Source organism: Ranitomeya variabilis, chromosome 2, assembly GCF_051348905.1.
Source record: "Ranitomeya variabilis isolate aRanVar5 chromosome 2, aRanVar5.hap1, whole genome shotgun sequence".
Taxonomy (NCBI): Eukaryota; Metazoa; Chordata; class Amphibia; order Anura; family Dendrobatidae; genus Ranitomeya; species Ranitomeya variabilis.
Window position 1 is genome coordinate 1,025,748,408 of NC_135233.1, and position 24,241 is coordinate 1,025,772,648.

Here is a 24,241-nt window from a genome sequence, read left to right on the forward strand (position 1 = left end):
TGCTCATTTTCACTATGAGGACAGTATTTTTGTTCTTTAACTCACACCCACACACACAAAATGAATTAAAAACATACAGGACAGTGCATAAAACATGCAATATTAAGGAGAAAGGCATTCAAGATAAAAGCACCTTGACCTCTGTTTAGAGATAAAGCAATCTTATCGTGACAATGAAATACTAATTGCGTTACTACAGGTTTACTTACAAAGTGTTAAGATTCTTTAGATGTCTAAATGCACCCGGTTGAATATCCTTTATCCTATTGAACCGCAAATCCCTGCAAAACAAAAAAAATAAAGTTAAAAAATAAATTATATATATACACAGAACATATGCACATATACTCTGCAGAAGGAGAACATCGTTCATTGAGGCTCCTACCACCATTCCAAAAAAAGGCATTATTGTCTACAAAACACACAATAGAATAGTTTGTAAGGTTGAAAGAAGCTATATATGTCCATAAAATCATGGAATATTAGAGTTGGAAGGGACCTCGAGGGTCACTAAACCATCTCAGACAGATGTCCGTCCAGCCTCTATTTGAAGACTTCTATTGAAGAACTCACCACCTCTCGTGGCAGCCTGTTCCACTCATTGATCGCCTTCACTGTAAAAAAGTTTTTTCTAATATCTAATCTGTATCTTCTCCCTTTCAGTTTCATTCCATTGCTTCTCATGTTTCTAAGTGCAAATGAGAATAAGGATGATCCCTCTACGCTGTGACAGCCCTTCAGATATTGGTAGACAGCTATTAAGTCTCCTCTTACCCTTCTTTTTTGTAAACTAAGCATTCCCAGATCCTTTAACCATTAATCGTAGGACAAACTTTGCAGTCCGCTCACCATCCTGGTAGCTCTCTGAATTTGCTCCAGTTTTTCAATGTCCATCAAGATCAACTTATACATTTTGATCCACGTTAAGGAAAAATTACTTCCCTCTTCCACATACTGCAATGTGCAATCAGACTAGTTCATTGGATCAACGGCCCATTACAGAATCTAGTGCTCATAACATGTACAATTATATCTTGTACTTTTGTAGTGAATCAAACATAGCATCATGTGCCTTCCAGGGCTGTGGAGTCAGTAAGCAAAACCTCTGACTCAGACTCCTCAATTTTCATGACACCGACGCCACCTCCACCAAAATGGGTTCCGACTAAACATACCTGCCAGGGTCGGTAATCCAAACCTCTGACTCCTCAATTTCCATGACACTGACTCCGATTCCACGACTCTGACTCCACAGCCCCAATGGCTTCGATATGTGTACATTGTAATAAGCCTTGTTTTTTTCCAAACTGAATAACCCCAAGCTCGATAACCTGTCTTGTTATTACAGTCCACCATTCCCTTAACCTTGGTGGCTTTTCTCTACACATGTTCTAGTTCAGCTATGACTGTCTTCTACAATGGAGCCCAAAATTGTCTACCAGTATTCTATCAATATAATGAGTCAGAGGATGTATGTTGGCTGTTCCACTCTGAAATTATTTTAAGCCAACTGCATCTGGACACGTAGGGCCCAATTCCCACCAAAGTTGAGGCATAAAACACCACAAATCAAAGTCGTGCAAAAAATGTGGGACTTGGCATTTTTACGTTTGCCCCAAGCAGCTTTGTCAAAGTAGGCAGAGCTTCAGTAGGATGAGCCCGACTAAGTCTGTCCGGCAAATTATAAAAATATTGCGCCACAAATGTGCTCCAGACTGGAGTAGCATTTCTGGCAGAGACGTGGCAGTTAGAAGGTGCGTCTCTTCATGAACTAGTCTTATGTTACTCCACCACTGCCTTCATTCGGACTAGTGTACAAAATGCCATAAATCATGCCTTTTATATGAAGTCTGGACAATGGTGCTTCCTTCTTGCAAATTACACTTTTGCATTGGATAAGACACACATGTGGTATGGACTAAAAATATATTCTCAGGAAAGCTGGTCTCCATAGACTGCCTCCCTTGCCTTTTTCCCATGGTTACTGCTTCCCGTCAAAGTCATTAGTTTTATCTTAGGAGGAATTTTTGAGACTGATAACATAAAAACAGAGCTCAAAAGGAAGGAAAATTTTACTCTTCCTGAAAACGAAAAAAAAAATGGTTCAGTAACTGTGTAAGGAGAATATTATGGGAAAAGGGGAGTAGCTTATTTTGTGCTATGACATGTGGGCTTTGCCTTTTTCAAGGCACACACATCCTTACTGTAAAGTCAGCATTGACTTTAAATGGGGGCTAGAGGTAAAAGATAAAAAAATTTAACTTCCATTGTGTGTGTTAATTGACATGTCATTACTAGAGTGGAGCGAATATGTTTGGAAATGATTGCCGAATATGAATTTGCTCTATTCGGGCCAAATTGGTACCCTATTTATGCAGACTTTATGTCTAACGATCGTTTCCGAACATATTTGATCATTTCTGCTCCCCTTGACTCCAATGATGTTCGGCTATGTTCGCTGCATATTGCAAAAATCATATTTGCCACCGAACGTAATCCGAAACGAATATTGAAAAATTTGCTCAACTCTAGTCCTTGCCAATTGCGACAGAAGGTCTTGGTGCCCCCATTATTTGTTGGTTGTCACCACCAATTATCATGGTGCAAGCGTAACCTGGGCTATGGGTAATGAATGGGACTAATGGACTGCAAGGGGTGATATAAAGAGCAGTACACAGTATCTCCATTGCTTAGTTCACTATGATGTCCTCCTGTCTAGTTTCCAAGAGCAAATCGACCTTTTATATGTTCGTGAAAACCCAACTTCTAATGAGAACAGAAAGTCTTCGGACTCTAGTTGCATGCAAATCTTAATGGATTAGGAACATCTTAAAACTGCTATGTGGCTATACCAGAAAAGTTACTCTAGCCAGGGGATGGTGGACATTTAAATAAATAATACAATATGCAAAAAGGTCTTTTCCCCACCTCAGCGCTGCCCACTTTAGCAAAGCTGACCAGTACTGGCAGAAAAATTACAAAAAAAAAATAAAATAACACAGAATTTTGTCTAAGTTTGAAACATTTAAAAGGTGTTTTACACAAAGCATACAGTAAAAGAATCAGACAAATCTATATTATGTACTGCATTATGTATAGTCACTCATGCCAACACATTTAAAGGGATCTCGTTATCAGACTCCTGCTGCATAAACCACTACACGATTGCGGTCAGGTATGTATTACGCTAAAATGCTGCGGCTTTTCAAAGTAAACATAATTTGTCAGTGATTGTGGGTCTATGGTGACCAAATCATTGTGACTGACAGGTTTCTGCCTATGCACACTTGTAGGGAGAGAACAGTTTTTCATCTGGAGCAGGATGTGGAAAAGCCAGTCCAGAGCATATGGGAGAAATCATTCAAGACATATAGTCATCGACCAGCTTTTCAATTTACGTTAACTCTGAAAAGTCGCAGTATTTTAGGATAAAACACACATGGCTACAATCGCGCAGTCAGTGTCCGATTCCTGCAGCCCATGGCACCTGATTACCCCGTCAGATGTTAAAGCATGTATCAGCCACTGGCTGTACGATCATAGCCAAGTATGTTTGCCTCAAACATTGAGGAGCTGCTCATAAGGTCCCTTTAATGCCAAGAGACTATTGTGTGACAGTGTTTAAAGGGAACCCGTCAGCAGGATGTTGCTCATTAAACTACAGGCATAGTCAGGTTGGCGATGTTATACTGATTAAGATGATACCTTGGTTGATGAAATCCGTCTTGTGGTTGTTGTTTAATCTGTATTTGTAGCTTTCAGTTAATGAGATTCTGATGCTCAGGGGAGGCCTGTGTGGAGGGGGAGGGGTCTTCATGTAGTGCTCTGTTCTTATATTCATCCTTATGGGCTTATTGACAGGTCACTGATCCTTCACTGATATGGCTTTTTTACATACCACTCATCATATTGTGGGAGTTACAAAACAAAAATTCAGCTTTATCAAAATGGCATCTGCACATTAGCATCTATCAGAACAGAGCACCACATGAAGCCCCACCCACAGCCCCGCCCCCACGGAGCGTGAGAATCTCATTAACTGAAAAATACAAATACGGATTAAAAAACAACCACAAGACGGATTTCATCAACCAAGGTATCATCTTAATCAGTATAACGGTGCCGACCTGACACTGTCTGTAGGTTACTGTGCACAATCCTGCTGACAGGTTCCCTTTAAAACAAAAGGAGAAGTGCCAGTGCGGAAACTATATAATTTTTACATTTAACCACCACTGTGCGGACATTCAAAAGAGATTAAGTAAAGGACAACCCTTCTTTAAGATTGAGACGATTACCGGTACTTAACTTTATTTGGTCAGCCATACAGCGGAATGCAATGCTCTATAGGGGTCTGTAAGATTTAGGGCTCTTTCACACGTCCCGATATTTCCAGTACCGGTTACAGTACTGGAGATATCAGTGTACGTGTGCGTCATACTTTTTTTTTACCTCTTGTAAAAATTTCCACCACTTTTGGTGTTTTCACTCCTGTCCTGACTAGATCTCCAACATAGACGGAGCTGGGGCGGGTTGTGACTAAACTTGGAACAAAGACTTCTTATAGATCAGGGAATTATTGGGCTTCCTTAAAAGATGAAAAACTGTTCTATATTTTCTCTGCCTTTAGTACTATGACGGATGCTTTCTTCTGGCTTTTTGTACAGGATTATGTGACTCATATTTACAGGGTCATTTTTAAGAGGCCCCTTCCCCCACTGTGGTTGCATATAGAAGTGAATGTCTAGTCTGCGGCCACGATCTCAGTAAACCAGGAGTCTGCTGAGTAACGTTCTGCAGGGAGAAGAACACAGCTCAGGTTTCCTCAGCAGAGAAGTGTGAATGATATGCCGCAGATGGCAGCTTATGGCTCCTCGTCGGTCGCTGTCGGACACGTACATGCAGGTGTTCTTGCAGGTGTTTAGGAAAAAGGTCATTATTTCTTTACATGGAGAAGAAATGTTCAGTTGTTCAAAAGATTTACCTGGTTTATCATTGCAATTCCCATACCAGGATAAACTGGGAAAGGCTAGTCATTGCAGGTGGTAAAAAGCAAATTGAATTGCTAGATATGAAACTCGCCTAAATGTTGCATTATTTCGCCTACACTTCAGTATTTATTGCACAAATAATTGACTATTTTTGCATTTATCATTCATCCCGTCAGCCTACATTATCAAGCAAAATGCATTGTGCAACAAAATACAGTGCAATAACTATACCATGTTTCTTTTTGTTTGTTTTTTACTTGGCGCTTTCTGTAAGGCCATGTGCACACGATGCGGAATTGGTGCGGATCCGCAGCGGATTTTTCCAAACGCTGCAGTTCCGCAATGTGATTTACAGTACAATGTAAATCAATTGGGGAACAAAAAACCTGTGCTAATGCTGCGGAAAAATCCGCACTGAATCCGCAGAGGATTGAAAAGAAGTGCATGTCACTTCTTTTGTGCGGAACTGCAGCGGATTTGGACCCTTCCATGTTAGAAATACGCAGGGGTAAAAGCCACAGAAATTCCGCACAAAATCTGCATCAATTCCGCAGCTTTTCCGCACAAAATCTGCACCTGCGGATTCTGCCAGGAGATGCGGATTTGGTGCAGAAAATTCTGCACCCCATTCCGCAAGGTATGCACATAGCCTAAGGCCTCTTTCAGTATCTGGTACATGGGGTGACAGTTTTCGCACGTCCCGGAGATCCTTACACACATGGACACAGTCAAGTGAATGGGTCTGTGCACATGTCGGTGTGTTTCCATGGACTGTGTGTCTGTGGGCAAAACATGCTGACATGTTCGTTTTTTTTACTGGCAGCATATAACACAAAACATCCCGCAAGAGTGCACACTGATGACAAATGGATGACAGTGTGACACGTACCAGCGCCAGGGAACCAGCGGTACTGTTAACGCTGTTCCCCGATGCCGGGTGCTGAAGACCGCTCTCATCATTCTACCCTGGTCACGCTGTGATCAACACTAGCAGGGGAGAATGTTGAGAATTGTATTCAACTGATAACAGAGAGAGCAGGCGGCGGCTTATGGGAGTATTCATCAGCTGCTACCTGCACTATAAAATTTAAAAAAAAAAGGATTGGTTCCCCTGTATTTTTGCTAACCAGCCAGGACAAAACTGACAGCTGCGGGCTGCAACCAGCATTATATGGGGCAAATATCTGTATGGAGCATCATATGGGGCCATAATCAGCATTTGGGCAGCATTGTATGGGGCAAATGTCTCTATGGTGCATTTTATGGGGTCATAATCAACATTTGTGCTGCATTATATGGGGCAAATATCTCTATGGTGCATCTTATGGGGCCGTAATGAACATTTGTGCAGCATCATGAACTGGGCTCATCATGAACTGTATGGAGTATTATATGGGCCTTCTGATTCATTATGGATATTCAAAAACACAACCTACTGATATCTTAATTAATTTTACTTTTGTTGGTACCTATTTTTATTTTTGACATTTACCGGTAGCTGCTGCATTTTCCACCCTAGGCTTATACACAAGTCGTTAAGTTTTCCTAGTTTTTTGTGGCAAAATAAGGGGTTTCGGCTTATACTCGGGTATATACGGTATGTGTAAAGTGGCACAGAAAGTTTCGACCAAGCTGCTGTCTAGTTTTGCTCTGTCTCTTTACAGACAAGGGGCGTCCCAGTCCCAGTGTGCTGAAGGGTGTGGGGTACATCACACTCATTTGTAGGCTGCAGGCCTTTGTGAGCACACCACAACATCTGGTTGCAGGACTCTGCTGCCTCCAGTCTTCCGCTCTCAGGTGCCAACGGACGCACAATGCATGGGACACAAAGTCCTTTGTAACAGTCAAACATTTACTACACAGTCCAAGTTCATCAGGTGGGTACAGGTAGGGTAGGGCACAGCAACTCACACTTCCTTTCTCCTTAGTATACAAAGCCTATTCTGTTCTGCCACCCCTGTTAGCGCTGTGCTACTCCCAAGCCCGTTGACTCCATCAACCTCAGGGATTCGTTCTCTATTTCAACAGTGCTCCCGGGACTGGCCAGCTGTCCCCACGTATTATAATTATATGAGACGTCCTGTGTATCTGTAATAATGATGCCCTGCAGTGATGCTATCCTTCCAGAATAGGCCATGTGCGTTTTCTTATTTCTAGGATATTAAACTTTGGGTTATGTGACGAGCTCAGAAGTATCAGAGCTCTGGGAGGCCGACATATACGGAAAGACCTTGTGTGGGGGGTGGGGATGAAGGGCTTCTCTAAAAAGAACTCTAAAGTTTTCTTTGTTGAAAATGTATGAGACACTCAGCTCAAAGCAAAAATTAAATATGACCGCAATGTTTTGAGAAAGTGAATCCTCTAAACCTTCCTCAGCCACATTCAGCTCAGAGAGAGTTACGAGCCACATCCAGAGCCCAACTGAATAGTGACATCCTCCTCCTGCCTCCAGTAGTGACACCTAGAGCCCCCACTATCAGTATAATGACAGCCAGAGCTTCCCCCAGAAATCAGAGCACGACAGTATGCTCGTATCGAGGGATTCCTGCCTTACCCTCATCGGAAAATCTTGCATCAATCACTCCCATCACATGATCGGATCCAGGTTCAAGCTCGACCTCTATGTGGAAGTATCATTCCATGTCCAGCTTAGCACTTAAAAGGGATCCTGTCACCTGAAAACGTTATGAACCTGCAGACATAGCGCAGGCACTTAGACCTACGCTGCCAGGAGGAAATTAACTTTATGCCTTCCAGCAGCATTTGGTTTTCAGTCATGGGTTTGGCACCGGCATGAGTTCAGGCACCGTTTTGTGTATAGAGAGCAGCGGCTGGATGTAGCCCCCAGTACTAATGGACAAAGGCTCAGAATTAGACAGCTGTCAGTCAGTGCAGGGGGTGCAGCTACAGACGACGCTTTCTATACAGTGAGCAGTGAGTGAACCAGCGCCGGTGCCTCAGCCATGACTGGAACCTGCTGGGAGGAATATACGTCGTTCATTTCCTCCCTGCAGCATGGGTCTGGGTGCTGGTGTCGGTCAGGTTCACAATGTTATTACTCTCCAGGTGACCGGATCCCTCTAATTTAGCTTTCCAACCACAAGGCCAGTATATTCATATGAAGATCTGCACTTCTATGGGGTAAAGTCACTAACTGGAGATCTAGTATTCATAGCCATTTGCTAGACCCGATACTAATATACCAAACTGGCAGAAAACCACGAGCCACACATCATGGTCCTGTGAGCCACATGTGACTCCTGAGCCACAGGTTGGGGATCTCTGATTTAACCCCACTCCTGTTAAAAATCTACAACTGCCTTGGTCATACATTAAAAAATACGTAGTTAATATACACGGTTAGTAGCCTGGATCCAATTTATAAGTATCACTGAGAGAAAGGTTTCTTCTTCTGGAGAGCACCATGTTCCCAGAGAGAGACTTGTAGGCCGTGCAATGCTTCTCTGGGATTTTAAATCGGAAAATAGCTTCTTTACAGCGGAATAAGATTGGAACTCTTATCCAACGGTCTCGTGCACACGTCCATAAAACTTAGTACGAGCATGGACCACAATGCGAGGACTGTGCACAGGTCATGGGCATATAGGAGGCTGTAGAGCTTGAATCGGACTGTCTATGTATTGCAGTCCACACTTATATTATGTTTCACAGACATCTACATGAGCCCACAGTCATATGGCAAGGGTTAATATTGTCTCTTAGCATTGTTGCATCCAATAGGTGGCGCTACAATTCCTGTCAGATCTGCCATTTGGATATCACATATTGTAGATGGATGGTTTTCCTTCGTAATGTTTTTGAGGTGACCCTTCCCTACCTCGACCATGAGCTCTGGAACGATTTACAATTTGGACCAGTGGGATTCTTGCTCTGGACTGGTCCTTATTGTGCTGTCTGATGCTTCAAGAGTAAGAAGCTATGATCCACCACTGATCCATAGAATTGTGGAACTGCGGGGAGTCCCAAAATGGAGCGGTAGCCAGATGTGCCAATGATCAATGGGACTGCTGGAAAAAGCGGAGCACTACTCTCGGAAATCTTTGGCAATACCACAGAGAACAAAAGGTGGTGCACATTTCTGGGAACCACGCCATTAAGAAAATCGATCTGCAGACCTCCGGGGGAATCATGCTCAACCTCCGCTCCATTCACTGTTAATGGGACAGTCAAAAAGAGCAGTGCTTGGCGTTTATGGGCAGTCACACAGAGAATGGATGGATCGCCCGTCACTGCTCCATTCACAATGGGGTGTGCTAGATCCACAGGGGTCTCAGTGGTCAGATGGTTGAGGATGTCTAAAGATAGGAATAGTAATTTAATTTTAGTATACTCACTTTTATTTTTCTAACAATTGGACATCCTCGTAAAGGCTAAAATATACACGGAGGGATCCAGAGTAGAATGCAGAGACTGAAATGGATCTCTCTGGTATAAGGAAACGCTTATTCTAAAAGGCTTTTCCTAATCCCATCAGAAACCTTGCACAAAAGCTAATATATATATATATATATATATATATATATATATATATATATATATATATATATATATACACACACTAAACAGACGGTATACAAGAACATTGTTGTAGAGTTGGATGATTGTGTGTGCTAGCAAGTCCTACTATATGGTCTAGACAATTGCTTTTATTAAAGTTTCCGTAAGTCTGCAGTCACACTTCTTCTTGCGGCCAACAAAAAGAACACCATCGAAAAGCACACAACACAGGTCACCCTACATACACTGGGATAAAATTGCGCTCTTGCTAATGGATCAAAGTGCACCGCTCTCCTACATTCCACTGTACAAAAAAATGTGAGAAGACCACACATACAATCGTGGTCTTATAGACCCAAATTATGGATTTACTGCTTTCAATTCTATATTATTATTCAAAAGGGCAGAGTATGCATCACGAGAATTAAGAAAAAGCACCCAATCTGAAAGGCTGTGAGTGGCCAGGATCCCTGGCTGAAGTGCGACAGCCATCAGAAGAAATATCCCACTACCCGACTCAGGACAGAACGCCTTTCCTTGTAGAGAAGCCATTTGCACATTGATGTAATATTTGCACTTGTCCAAGTCCTTTATCCAAAAACCTAGGACAGAGCAGATGTCATGGCAGCATACGCTAAGGAGAACATGCCCACCGACTCCTAGACTGTGCAGTATTTTGTATGTTAAGAGCCCGAGCTATAAATTTTATTATTTTTTACCAATCTCCTGAAAAAGCAAACATCCCGAGAGCCGCCATCAATAGCGTGTCAGGTCACGTCATTTATTTTATATGTTTTTCTTCAAGAGCTCAAAAGGTTATTTCATTGTGCTAACAGTACCGTATATTACACAGAAGGAAAACATGCCAGAGCTAGGTCTTGGAATCTGACTTCTTCCCCAACTATTATTACTGTTTAGTCTAAATGTTGTAATCGCTCTTAAGAATTGATCTCGTTTTAACAGTCTGCAATTCCACAAATTCCTTCATGTGCTCTGGAGCGCAGCTCATCATCAGGTCATGTTTCCTTCACATTATGAGATCAACATAATTCATTATAAAGAACGAACTGGTGGCAACTGCACCCACCTGCTGCACTCAGCAAACTGCAGCACTACCGCTAAGAATTAATGGACCCATAGTGTGAATGATCAGCCACTGCTCCATTCAGCCAGGGTGTTTCTTTGTGTATATATATATATATGTATATGTATATATATATATATATATATATATATATATATATATATATATATATACACTCACTGGCCACTTTATTAGGTACACCTGTCCAACTTCTTGTTAACACTTAATTTCTAATCAGCCAATCACATGGCGGCAACTCAGTGCATTTAGGCATGTAGACATGGTCAAGACAATCTCCTGCAGTTCAAACCGAGCATCAGGATGGGGAAGAAAGGTGATTTGAGTGCCTTTGAACGTGGCATGGTTGTTGGTGCCAGAAGGGCTGGTCTGAGTATTTCAGAAACTACTGATCTACTGGGATTTTCACGCACAACCATCTCTAGGGTTTACTGAGAATGGTCCGAAAAAGAAAAAAAATCCAGTGAGCGGCAGTTCTGTGGGCAGAAATGCCTTGTTGATGCCAGAGGTCAGAGGAGAATGGGCAGACTGGTTTGAGCTGATAGAAAGGCAACAGTGACTCAAATCGCCACCCGTTACAACCAAGGTAGGCCTAAGAGCATCTCTGAACGCACAGTGCGTCGAACTTTGAGGCAGATGGGCTACAGCAGCAGAAGACCACACTGGGTACCACTCCTTTCAGCTAAGAACAGGAAACTGAGGCTACAATTTGTACAAGCTCATCGAAATTGGACAGTAGAAGATTGGAAAAACGTTGCTTGGTCTGATGAGTCTCGATTTCTGCTGCGACATTCGGATGGTAGGGTCAGAATTTGGCGTAAACAACATGAAAGCATGGATCCATCCTGCCTTGTATGGAGCATCTTTGGGATGTGCAGCCGATAAATCTGCGGCAACTGTGTGATGCCATCATGTCAATATGGACCAAAATCTCTGAGGAATGCTTCCAGCACCTTGTTGAATCTATGCCACGAAGAATTGAGGCAGTTCTGAAGGCAAAAGGGGGTCCAACCCGAAACTAGCATGGTGTACCTAATAAAGTGGCCGGTGAGTGTATATATATATATATATATATATATACATATATATATATATATATATATATATACAGTGCCTACAAGTAGTATTCAACCCCCTGCAGATTTCGCAGGTTTACACATTTGGAATTAACTTGGCATTGTGACATTTGGACTGTAGATCAGCCTGGAAGTGTGAAATGCACTGCAGCAAAAAAGAATGTTATTTCTTTGTTTATTTTTTTTAAAAATTGTGAAAAGTTTTTTCAGAGGGTCATTTATTATTCAACCCCTCAACCCACCAGAATTCTGTTTGGTTCCCCTAAAGTATTAAGAAGTAGTTCAGGCACAAAGAACAATGAGCTTCACATGTTTGGATTAATTATCTCTTTTTCCAGCCTTTTCTGACTATTTAAGACCCTCCCCAAACTTGTGAACAGCACTCATACATGGTCAACATGGGAAAGACAAAGGAGCATTCCAAGGCCATCAGAGAGAAGATCGTGGAGGGTCACAAGGCTGGCAAGGAGTACAAAACCCTTTCCAAGGAGTTGGGCCTACCTGTCTCCACTGTTGGGAGCATCATCCGGAAGTGGAAGGCTCATGGAACTACTGTTAGCCTTCCACGGCCTGGACAGCCTTTGAAAGTTTCCTCCCGTGCCGAGGCCAGGCTTGTCCGAAGAGTCAAGGCTAACCCAAGGACAACAAGGAAGGAGCTCCGGGAAGATCTCATGGCAGTGGGGACATTGGTTTCAGTCAATACCATAAGTAACGTACTCCACCGCAATGGTCTCCGTTCCAGACGAGCCCGTAAGGTACCTTTACTTTCAAAGCGTCATGTCAAGGCTCGTCTACAGTTTGCTCATGATCACTTGGAGGACTCTGAGACTGACTGGTTCAAGGTTCTCTGGTCTGATGAGACCAACATCGAGATCTTTGGTGCCAACCACACACGTGACGTTTGGAGACTGGATGGCACTGCATACGACCCCAAGAATACCATCCCTACAGTCAAGCATGGTGGTGGCAGCATCATGCTGTGGGGCTGTTTCTCAGCCAAGGGGCCTGGCCATCTGGTCCGCATCCATGGGAAGATGGATAGCACGGCCTACCTGGAGATTTTGGCCAAGAACCTCTGCTCCTCCATCAAGGATCTTAAGATGGGTCGTCATTTCATCTTCCAACAAGACAATGACCCAAAGCACACAGCCAAGAAAACCAAGGCCTGGTTCAAGAGGCAAAAAATCAAGGTGTTGCAGTGGCCTAGTCAGTCTCCTGACCTTAACCCAATTGAAAACTTGTGGAAGGAGCTCAAGATTAAAGTCCACATGAGACACCCAAAGAACCTAGATAACTTGGAGAAGATCTGCATGGAGGAGTGGGCCAAGATAACTCCAGAGACCTGTGCCGGCCTGATCAGGTCTTATAAAAGACGATTATTAGCTGTAATTGCAAACAAAGGTTATTCCACAAAATATTAAACCTAGGGGTTGAATAATTATTGACCCACACTTATGTTTAAAATTTATAAAAATTTAACTGAGCAACAAAACTTTTTGGTTTGTAAGATTTATGCATCTGTTAATAAATCCTGCTCTTGTTTGAAGTTTGAAGGCTCTAACTTATTTGCATCTTATTAAACCTGCTAAATCTGCAGGGGGTTGAATACTACTTTTAGGCACTATATATATATATATATATATATATATATATATATATATATATATATATATATATATATATATATATATATATATATATATATATATATATATTTCCCGATGAGCCACTTTTCTCCCTCAAACCCAACTCCTAAATTCAATCAGCATGAAAAAAGCTCACATCTATCTTGCTCAAGATAAAATGGAGTTTCAGCAAAGTGAGGAGTCAGGTTACGGTGCATATTGGGAAGTCTTTGCTGAGCAGAGAGGAGCAAAGACTGACAAGCACAAAGACATGATGCTACAACTTTTAAGGAAGTACATTAGCTTACGGCAGAGCTGGATTCACAAGTACACAGCTCAGTATTGCGATGTAATTTTCTCCATGCTATTGCTGCTTCTGTCTGTTTGATTAGGAAAGAAGAGCAGGCGTCCTTCTGTGTGCTACGCATAGAAGACATCATCGTAGATAGTCTCTTCGCACTAGCTCAGACGCAACTGCAAACTAGAGATAGAACTTGTAGAGGGGAAGCTGGTGAAAAATGTAAGAAACGACTTAATGGCCAGAAATAGTATTATTCCTCATGTACACAAACTACAGCTCATTCTGAACAGTTACTTGAAAGTACAGATAACATCTGTATGTACTCAGCAGCTCAGTGCTATTTAACACATATTAAAGATGTAATAAATGTAGTAAAGCCTTCACTGAATAACGCCAATGTATGAGGACCAAATAAAAAAAATGCAGCTATACTGATGCTGAACGCTCAGTGCAATTTAGCCTATATTACCAGCATAAACCTACACAGCCTAAAATAACATGAGAAAAATATAGCAACTCCTGTCATAATGCAGAAAAGTAATAACAAGTGCTTGAGATTTCAGACCAAACAGAGCGATGGAAAAAGCGTGACCGGAATGTCTTAATCGTGAATTCTGCAAGAGACACTTCACACAAGTGGAGACAAAGAGTTGCCATAATGTCCTGCAGCAAAGAAGAGAGGAAGAAGTCTCCAATGTGAAAACAGGCCGTGTCCTTGGTTCACCAGTTGGTCTTTCTTGGGTAACTTTTGGCAGATACTAGCTACTGAATACTGGAAATAAGGCACAAGACCAGCCATCCTGAAGATGCTCCGACTCAGTCAAAGACACCCAGATCCTTACATTTGACAAGTTTTCATATTTCCAACATAACAAATGAAGGATATTTAATTACTGTCCTATTTAGGACATCCCTTGTCATGAGCCCTTGTAATGAGATAATCACCATCTCGTCCATGGTTTCAATGTTATAACCAATTGGTGTAAAACAAGTAAAAAACACTCATGGGTCTCTGGTACTTCAATGTAGATGCTTCACACTCTTCTGGAGGCAAAAATGGTAGATTCCTACAGTTTGCCAATTCCAGGCTGAATTCATGTATGGACCGCCATGCATGGATTGATCGTTGGCCTCAGAAGAGCCTTATTGGCACATACAAGCCCGCTAGGGTCAGGAGACCAGCGGTCAGTCTGGCACTGTGGTCTGTTATGACCCCAGTGGACAGGGTCTCAGAGGAACGTGTAAGTCTGCGAGATTCAAAAATCCAGCTCATAGGGCTGTGGTAACTGGGTTGACCAAATAGCTACTCCTAACGCCAACACTAGAAGTAGCCGGGGATCATGCCTACGGTGATAGCTAGATGACTCGCGCCAGCCGGAGAATCTAACTACCCCTAGGAGAAGAAAATAAAGACCTCTCTTGCCTCCAGAGAAAGGGACCCCAAAGCAAGATACAAGCCCCCCACAAATAATAACGGTGAGGTAAGAGGAAATGACAAACACAGAAATGAACCAGGTTCAGCAAAGAGAGGCCAGCTTACTAATAGCAGAATATAGCAAGATAACTTATCTGGTCAACAAAAACCCTATAAAAATCCACGCTGGAGATTCAAGAACCCCCGAACCGTCTAACGGTCCGGGGGGAGAACACCAGCCCCCTTGAGCTTCCAGCAAAGGTCAGGATACAGATTGAAACAAGCTGGACAAAAATACCAAACAAAACAAAAGCAAAAAGCAAGGAAGCAGACTTAGCTTGAAATACAGGAACCAGGATCATAGGACAAGAGCACAACAGATTAGCTCTGATTTCAACGATGCCAGGCATTGAACTGAAGGTCCAGGGAGCTTATATAGCAACGCCCCTGAACTAACGGCCCAGGTGAGGATATAGGAAAAGACAGAAGCTCCAGAGTCAAATCACTAATGACCACTAGAGGGAGCAAAAAGCAAAATCACAACAGTACCCCCCCCTTAGTGAGGGGTCACCGAACCCTCACCACGACCACCAGGGCGATCAGGACGAGCGGCGTGAAAGGCACGAACTAAATCGGCCGCATGAACATCAGAGGCGACCACCCAGGAATTATCTTCCTGACCATAGCCCTTCCACTTGACCAGGTACTGAAGCCTCCGCCTGGAGAGACGAGAATCCAAGATCTTCTCCACCACGTACTCCAACTCGCCCTCAACCAACACCGGAGCAGGAGGCTCAGCAGAAGGAACCACAGGCACAACGTACCGCCGCAACAAGGACCTATGAAACACGTTGTGGATAGCAAACGACACAGGAAGATCCAGGCGAAAGGATACAGGATTAAGGATTTCCAATATCTTGTAAGGACCAATAAAACGAGGTTTAAATTTGGGAGAGGAAACCTTCATAGGAACAAAGCGGGAAGAAAGCCACACCAAATCCCCAACACGTAGTCGGGGACCCACACCGCGGCGGCGGTTGGCAAAGCGCTGAGCCCTCTCCTGTGACAACTTCAAGTTGTCCACCACAAGATTCCAGATCCGCTGCAACCTATCCACCACAGAATCCACCCCAGGGCAGTCAGAAGGTTCCACATGACCCGAAGAAAAACGAGGGTGGAAACCAGAGTTGCAGAAAAACGGCGAAACCAAGGTGGCGGAACTAGCCCGATTATTAAGGGCAAACTCAGCCAACGGCAAGAAGGTCACCCAATCGTCCTGATCAGCAGAGACAAAACACCTCAAATAAGCCTCCAAAGTCTGATTAGTTCGCTCCGTCTGTCCATTAGTCTGAGGATGGAAAGCAGACGAAAACGACAAGTCAATGCCCATCCTACTACAAAAGGATCGCCAGAATCTGGAAACAAACTGGGATCCTCTGTCTGACACAATATTCTCAGGGATGCCGTGCAAACGAACCACGTTCTGGAAAAACACAGGAACCAGATCGGAAGAGGAAGGCAGCTTAGGCAAAGGAACCAAATGGACCATCTTGGAGAAGCGATCACATATCACCCAGATAACAGACATGCCTTGAGACACCGGAAGATCAGAAATGAAATCCATGGAGATATGTGTCCAAGGTCTCTTAGGGACAGGCAAGGGCAAGAGCAACCCGCTGGCACGAGAACAGCAAGGCTTAGCTCGAGCACAAGTCCCACAGGACTGTACAAATGACCGCACATCCCTAGACAAGGAAGGCCACCAAAAGGTTCTGGCCACCAGATCTCTGGTGCCAAAAATTCCTGGGTGACCTGCCAACACCGAGGAATGAACCTCGGAAATGACTCTGCTGGTCCACTTATCAGGCACAAACAGTCTGTCAGGTGGACAAGAATCAGGCCTATCAGCCTGAAATCTCTGCAACACACGTCGCAGATCTGGAGAAATAGCTGACAAGATAATACCATCCTTAAGAATACCAACAGGTTCAGCGACTCCAGGAGCATCAGGCACAAAGCTCCTGGAAAGAGCATCGGCCTTCACATTTTTTGAACCTGGTAAATACGAGACAACAAAGTCAAAACGGGAGAAAAACAATGACCAGCGGGCCTGTCTAGGATTCAGGCGTTTAGCAGACTCGAGATACATCAGATTTTTGTGATCAGTCAAGACCACCACACGATGCTTAGCACCCTCGAGCCAATGACGCCACTCCTCAAATGCCCACTTCATGGCCAACAACTCCCGATTGCCCACATCATAATTTCGCTCCGCAGGCGAAAACTTCCTAGAGAAAAAGGCGCAAGGTCTCATAACAGAGCAACCAGGGCCTCTCTGCGACAAAACGGCCCCTGCTCCAATCTCTGAAGCATCCACCTCAACCTGAAAGGGAAGCGAGACATCAGGCTGGCACAAAACAGGCGCCGAAGTAAACCGACGTTTCAACTCCTGGAAAGCCTCCACGGCAGCAGGAGCCCAATTAACCACATCGGAGCCCTTCTTGGTCATATCCGTCAAAGGTTTCACAATGCTAGAAAAGTTAGCGATAAAACGACGGTAGAAGTTAGCGAAACCCAAGAACTTCTGAAGACTCTTAACTGACGAGGGCTGAGTCCAATCAAGAATAGCTCGGACCTTGACTGGGTCCATCTCCACAGCAGAAGGGGAAAAAATGAACCCCAAAAAGGGAACCTTCTGTACACCAAAAAGACACTTTGAGCCCTTGACAAACAAAGAATTTTCACGCAAAATTTTAAAGACCATCCTGACCTGCTCCACATGCGAGTCCCAATCATCAGAAAAAACCAGAATATCATCCAGATAAACGATCAAAAATTTATCCAGATAGTTCCGGAAAATGTCATGCATAAAGGACTGAAAAACTGAAGGGGCATTAGAGAGCCCAAAAGGCATCACCAAGTACTCAAAATGACCTTCGGGCGTATTGAATGCGGTTTTCCATTCATCCCCTTGCTTAATGCGCACAAGGTTGTACGCACCACGAAGGTCTATCTTGGTAAACCACTTGGCACCTTTAATCCGGGCAAACAAGTCAGACAACAGCGGCAAAGGATACTGAAATTTGACAGTGATCTTATTTAAAAGCCGATAGTCAATACAAGGCCTCAAAGATCCGTCCTTTTTAGCCACAAAAAAGAATCCCGCACCAAGAGGGGAATAAGATGGACGGATGTGTCCTTTCTCCAGAGACTCCTTGATATATGAACGCATAGCGGTATGTTCAGGTATCGACAGATTAAACAGTCTTCCCTTAGGAAATTTACTGCCTGGAATCAAATCTATTGCACAGTCACATTCCCTATGAGGAGGCAATGCACTGGACCTGGACTCGCTAAAGACATCCTGATAATCAGACAAATACTCCGGAACTTCCGAAGGCGTAGAAGAAGCAATAGACACAGGCAGGGAATCCTCATGAATACCACGACAGCCCCAACTAGACACTGACATAGCCTTCCAGTCAAGGACTGGATTATGGGTCTGTAACCATGGCAGCCCCAAAACAACCAAATCATGCATTTTATGTAGAACGAGAAAACGTATCACCTCGCGGTGTTCAGGAGTCATGCACATGGTAACCTGTGTCCAATACTGCGGTTTATTTTCTGCTAATGGCGTAGCATCAATACCCCTAAGAGGGATAGGATTTTCTAATGGTTCAAGAATAAAACCACAGCGCTTAGCAAATGAGAGATCCATAAGACTCAGGGCAGCACCTGAATCTACAAACGCCATGACAGGATAAGATGACAGTGAGCAAATCAAAGTTACAGACAGAATAAACTTAGGATGCAAATTACCAACGGTGACAGGACTAACAACCTTAGATATACGTTTAGAGCATGCTGAGATAACATGTGTAGAATCACCACAGTAGTAGCACAAGCCATTCCGGCGTCTATGAATTTTCCTCTCATTTCTAGTCAGGATTCTATCACATTGCATCAAATCAGGTGCCCGTTCAGACAACACCATGAGGGAATTTGCGGTTTTTCTATCACATTGCATCACATCAGGTGTCTGTTCAGACAACAACATGAGGGAATTTGCGGTTTTGCGCTCCCGCAACCGCCGGTCAATTTGAATAGCCAGGGACATGGTATCATTCAGACCTGTGGGAATGGGAAAACCCACCATAACATTCTTAATGGCCTCAGAAAGGCCATTTCTAAAATTAGCGGCCAGTGCACACTCGTTCCAATGTGTCAGCACGGACCATTTCCGAAATTTTTGGCAATACACCTCAGCCTCGTCCTGGCCCTGAGACATAGCCAGCAAGGCTTTCTCTGCCTGAATCTCAAGATTGGGTTCCTCATAAAGTAAACCGAGCGCCAGAAAAAACGCATCAATATCAGCCAATGCCGAATCTCCTGGCGCCAACGAAAAAGCCCAATCTTGAGGGTCACCCCGTAAGAATGAAATAACAATTTTTACTTGTTGAGCAGAGTCTCCAGACGAACAAGGTTTCAGGGACAAAAACAATTTACAATTATTCCTGAAATTCCTAAACTTAAATCGGTCTCCTGAAAACAGTTCAGGAATCGGAATCTTGGGTTCAGACCTAGGATTTCTGGTAACATAATCTTGTATACCCTGCACACGAGCGGCAAGCTGGTCCACACTTGTAAACAAGGTCTGGACATTCATGTCTGCAGCAAGCTTAAGCCACTCTGAGGTAAAGGGGAAAAGAAAAAAAAAAAAAAAATGAGAGAGGGAAAAAAAAACCTCAAAATTTTCTTTCTTATAATCCCACTTCTGCAATGCATTAAACATTTAATACTGGCCTGGCATACTGTTATGACCCCAGTGGACAGGGTCTCAGAGGAACGTGTAAGTCTGCGAGATTCAAAAATCCAGCTCATAGGGCTGTGGTAACTGGGTTGACCAAATAGCTACTCCTAACGCCAACACTAGAAGTAGCCGGGGATCATGCCTACGGTGATAGCTAGATGACTCGCGCCAGCCGGAGAATCTAACTACCCCTAGGAGAAGAAAACAAAGACCTCTCTTGCCTCCAGAGAAAGGGACCCCAAAGCAAGATACAAGCCCCCCACAAATAATAACGGTGAGGTAAGAGGAAATGACAAACACAGAAATGAACCAGGTTCAGCAAAGAGAGGCCAGCTTACTAATAGCAGAATATAGCAAGATAACTTATCTGGTCAACAAAAACCCTATAAAAATCCACGCTGGAGATTCAAGAACCCCCGAACCGTCTAACGGTCCGGGGGGAGAACACCAGCCCCCTTGAGCTTCCAGCAAAGGTCAGGATACAGATTGAAACAAGCTGGACAAAAATACCAAACAAAATAAAAGCAAAAAGCAAGGAAGCAGACTTAGCTTGAAATACAGGAACCAGGATCATAGGACAAGAGCACAACAGATTAGCTCTGATTTCAACGATGCCAGGCATTGAACTGAAGGTCCAGGGAGCTTATATAGCAACGCCCCTGAACTAACGGCCCAGGTGAGGATATAGGAAAAGACAGAAGCTCCAGAGTCAAATCACTAATGACCACTAGAGGGAGCAAAAAGCAAAATCACAACAGTGGTCCATACATGGAGGTCAAAATGTAGCACAACAGCTCAAAATATACCCTAATAATTTTTTGAAGCATCCAAAGGTCCTCTTACCACTATGGAAATGTGTCTTCGTAAATACTTGCTTTATGCATTAAATTATTTTTCTCTTAAAATGGAATTTTGCCATTCCTCAGTCATTCCTACGTGCAACTAATGAATATTTCACAAATGGGCGTTCGCATGCCCCTTGTCAAAAGTGTACCCCAACAGTCTGTTCAATCAGTGCAACCAGTGTCAGTAAAAGTGCACCCCACCTACCCCAAACTGGGCAAAAAGTGGACAACAGAGGAAAAGCACAATGCTGAGTCATAAGAAAGGATACCTAAGAAGTGTTAGGTTATGTGCACACGCTGAGTATTGGGTAGCAGAAATGTCTGCATCTCTTGGCAGGAAAACACAGCCCAAAAATGTTGCCTTTTTGATGCATTTTTGTCAGTGCATTCAATGGGTGAAAAATGCAGGGCAAAAACACAGAAGTGACATACCGCAGATTATTTTCTGCACCAAATCTACAAGTCAAAAATACTCAGCGTGTGCACGACACGTCAGGTTTCTCATTCACTTTGCTGGTATCAGGTTTTGCTTCAGGCTGTGTCGCAAATCTGGGTAGAAAAAAAAATGCGACAAAGCTGCAATGTGTGCATACAGCCGTATCCTATGGGGAATCCAATTAAAGACATGGACAAAATGGTTTGTACCTTTCTGCTCAAGGAAAATAAACCATAAAAAACAAACACTATGGTCACGGAATTAATTTCAAACTGACAAAGTAATTTATACATACTCCCGGCCAGTGGGTGCAGTCTTACTCCCCATACACTTGTATTAAGAGTCTGTGCCCAGGTTAGCGACGCACATGACCAGTGAGAGTGGCTGACAGAGGGCGCAGCGGTATGGAGAGCGAGACCACGCCCACTGGCCGGGAGTATGTATAACTCATACACACCCTCCGGTCTCGGCTCACAAAACGGCAAATCCCCACAATGCGTATGGTGGGGTGTCCATAAGTCTGCAGTCACACAGAGTGAAAAATTGTCAGGACCCTACCCCAAGTCACGTGGTAAGCAGTGCTTCTCTCTGCTGATACTATCCAAGAGACAGGTCATCAACATGAAAAAGTTGGACAACCCTTTTAAGCAACTTCATTAAAAAATTTCCCACCATTTTTTTTCTTGTAGTGTGTGATTGGTCCCATTTAATTAGGCCAATGGGACGGGAACAAGTGTTGCAAAGGTCTACTCTTTCATTTACAAGGTTTCCAGGAATGGAAAATTTTAAATTTATAGAATATTGAGTAAAGTAATGCGATGTACAAGACACATATTACAGATATATCCAATTAATAAATGCTCGCCAACAGACAAGAGATAAGGAGGTAATTAGGAGGATAGACGCAGCGGAAATTTGGGAAATTTATAGAGATGAAAGTGGAATATTATTCGAAATGTATGGCACAATTGCATTCGGAAATGGAAGATTAATTGGACACAAAATGTAGATTTTTGGATGAGTCTATATGGAAACTCACAAACATTTCTAAGGCTATGTTCACATGTTGCGTTTTTGCTGTATTTTTTTCTAACGGCAAAACCTGCTCTCTCCGCAGTAAAGAAGCCGCTTACAAAATGCAGGTTTGCTGCGTTTTTTGTGATCCCAAAGTCCAGCTTTTCTTCCACCATACAAGTATGACCAATGCAAGGTATTCAGTCATCAATGCAAGACATACAGCTCTGGCAAAAATTAAGAGACCACTGCAAAATGTTCAGTTTGTCTGATTTTTCTCTTTATAGGTATATTTTTGAGTAAAATGTAAATTGTTTTTTTATTCTATAAACTTCTGACAACATGTCTCCAAATTTCCAAGCAATAAATTTTCTATTTATTTTCTGAAAATGAGAAATGGTCAAAATAAAAAAATGCATTGATTGCAGACCTCAAATAATGCAAAAAAACAAGTTTATAATCATTTAGAAACAACAATACTAATGCTTTAACTCAGAAGAGTTAAGAAATAAATATTTTGTGGAATAACCATGATTTTTAATCACAGCTTTCATGCGTCCTGGTATGCTTTCCACCAGTCTTTCATACAGCTTTTGGGAGACCTTATGCCACTCCTGGTACAAAGATTTAAGTTCTTCTTTGTTTGATGGCTGGTGACTATCCATCTTCCTCTTGATTACATTCTAGAGGTTTTCAAAGGGGTTCAGGCAGGCACGGACTGGGGCCGAAATTCAGCCTTGGCATTTGAAATCACACAGGCCCATGTTATCCCTGTCCCCAAGTATGAGATGGGGATATATTACTAATACTACCCTGAATGGAGGAAAACAAGATTTACTACAAGAACAATATTTCTAATGATACCTGTGGCCTGCTGGGGTAAATGACGGAGTCAGCGACCTTTTGCTCTGTCACAACTCTTAACAGTATGGGAGTCTTGAGAACAACGATTCTGTTAACGTAGCAGACAAGGCAGACCACGACCAGACAGGCCCTTCTGGCATTTGCCAGAATTGCCAGATGGCCAGTCTGGCCCTGGGTTCAGGTCTGGAGATTGGGCTGGCCATGACAGGGATTTGATGTAGTGGTCCTTCATCCACACCTTGATTGACCTACTGTAGCTGTGTGGCATGGAAAAAACAGTCCTCAGAGTTGGGAAACATTGCCTGAGCAGAAAGAATAAACTGTTTTTCCAGGATAACTTTGTATGCGGCTTGATTCATACCTCCTTCGCAAACAACCTGCCCAAATCCAGCCTTGCTGAAGCATCTCCAGATCATCACCGATCTTCCACCAAATTTCACAGTGGCTGCAAGACACTGTGGCTTGTACGTCTCCAGGTCTCCGTCCAACCATTAGACGACCAGGTGTTGGGCAAAGTTGAAAATTAGACTCATCAGAGAAGATTACCTTACTCCAGTCCTCTATGGCCCAATCCTTTGGCAAACTTCAGCCTAGTTCTCCTTTACTTCTCATTGATGAAAGGCTTTTTTTTAGCTTTACATGACTTGAGTCCTGACTCTAGGAGCCTGTTACGAACTGTTCTTGCCGTGAACTGCACCCCAGCTGCCATTTGCCATTCCTTTTGTAGGTCACTTGATGTGATCCTGCGGTTGCTGAGTGACATTCGAATAAGATGACGATCATCCAGGTCAGTGGAGAGTCGTTTTTGCCCTCTACCGGTCTGTAGCTTCGTTGTCCCCAATGTCTGCTGCTTGACCTTGTTGTAATGGACTGCCGCCTTAGAAATTTTAAGGATGGAGGCAACATGACGCTCACTGTGTCCATCTTCTAGTAAAGCTAGAATTGAGCCTTTTTCCTCACTCAAGACTTTTCTTTTCAACTCCTTTGGCATGGTTAAAAGTTATTTTTTCATTACCTATTACTTTTAGGATATTACTAGCACTTGTTTTACCATCCAGTTTGTCCTATTGCAAAAGGATTGTGAACATCACAGAGTTTTTTATACGTTCCTTTGTTAAATAAGATTTGGTTCAGGTGATCACCTAATCAGAAGCACATTAAGTAGAATGAGGTGTCCTCTGGTTGGAATTCAACTGACACTGGAATGGAATGGCTGTCAGACATATAGAGGGGCTGATTTTT

General features: G+C 43.2%; 1 protein-coding gene across 1 annotated transcript in view; it reads right to left on the reverse strand.

The window, feature by feature from the left end:
• The window catches only part of PXDN (peroxidasin), a 167,950-nt gene that overhangs the window by 95,780 nt on the left and 47,929 nt on the right, over positions 1-24,241 (reverse strand). Inside the window, exon 2 of the mRNA XM_077291345.1 lies at positions 210-281. Within this exon, the coding sequence (XP_077147460.1) occupies positions 210-281 (72 nt within the window). The remainder of the gene's footprint in view (positions 1-209; positions 282-24,241) is intronic.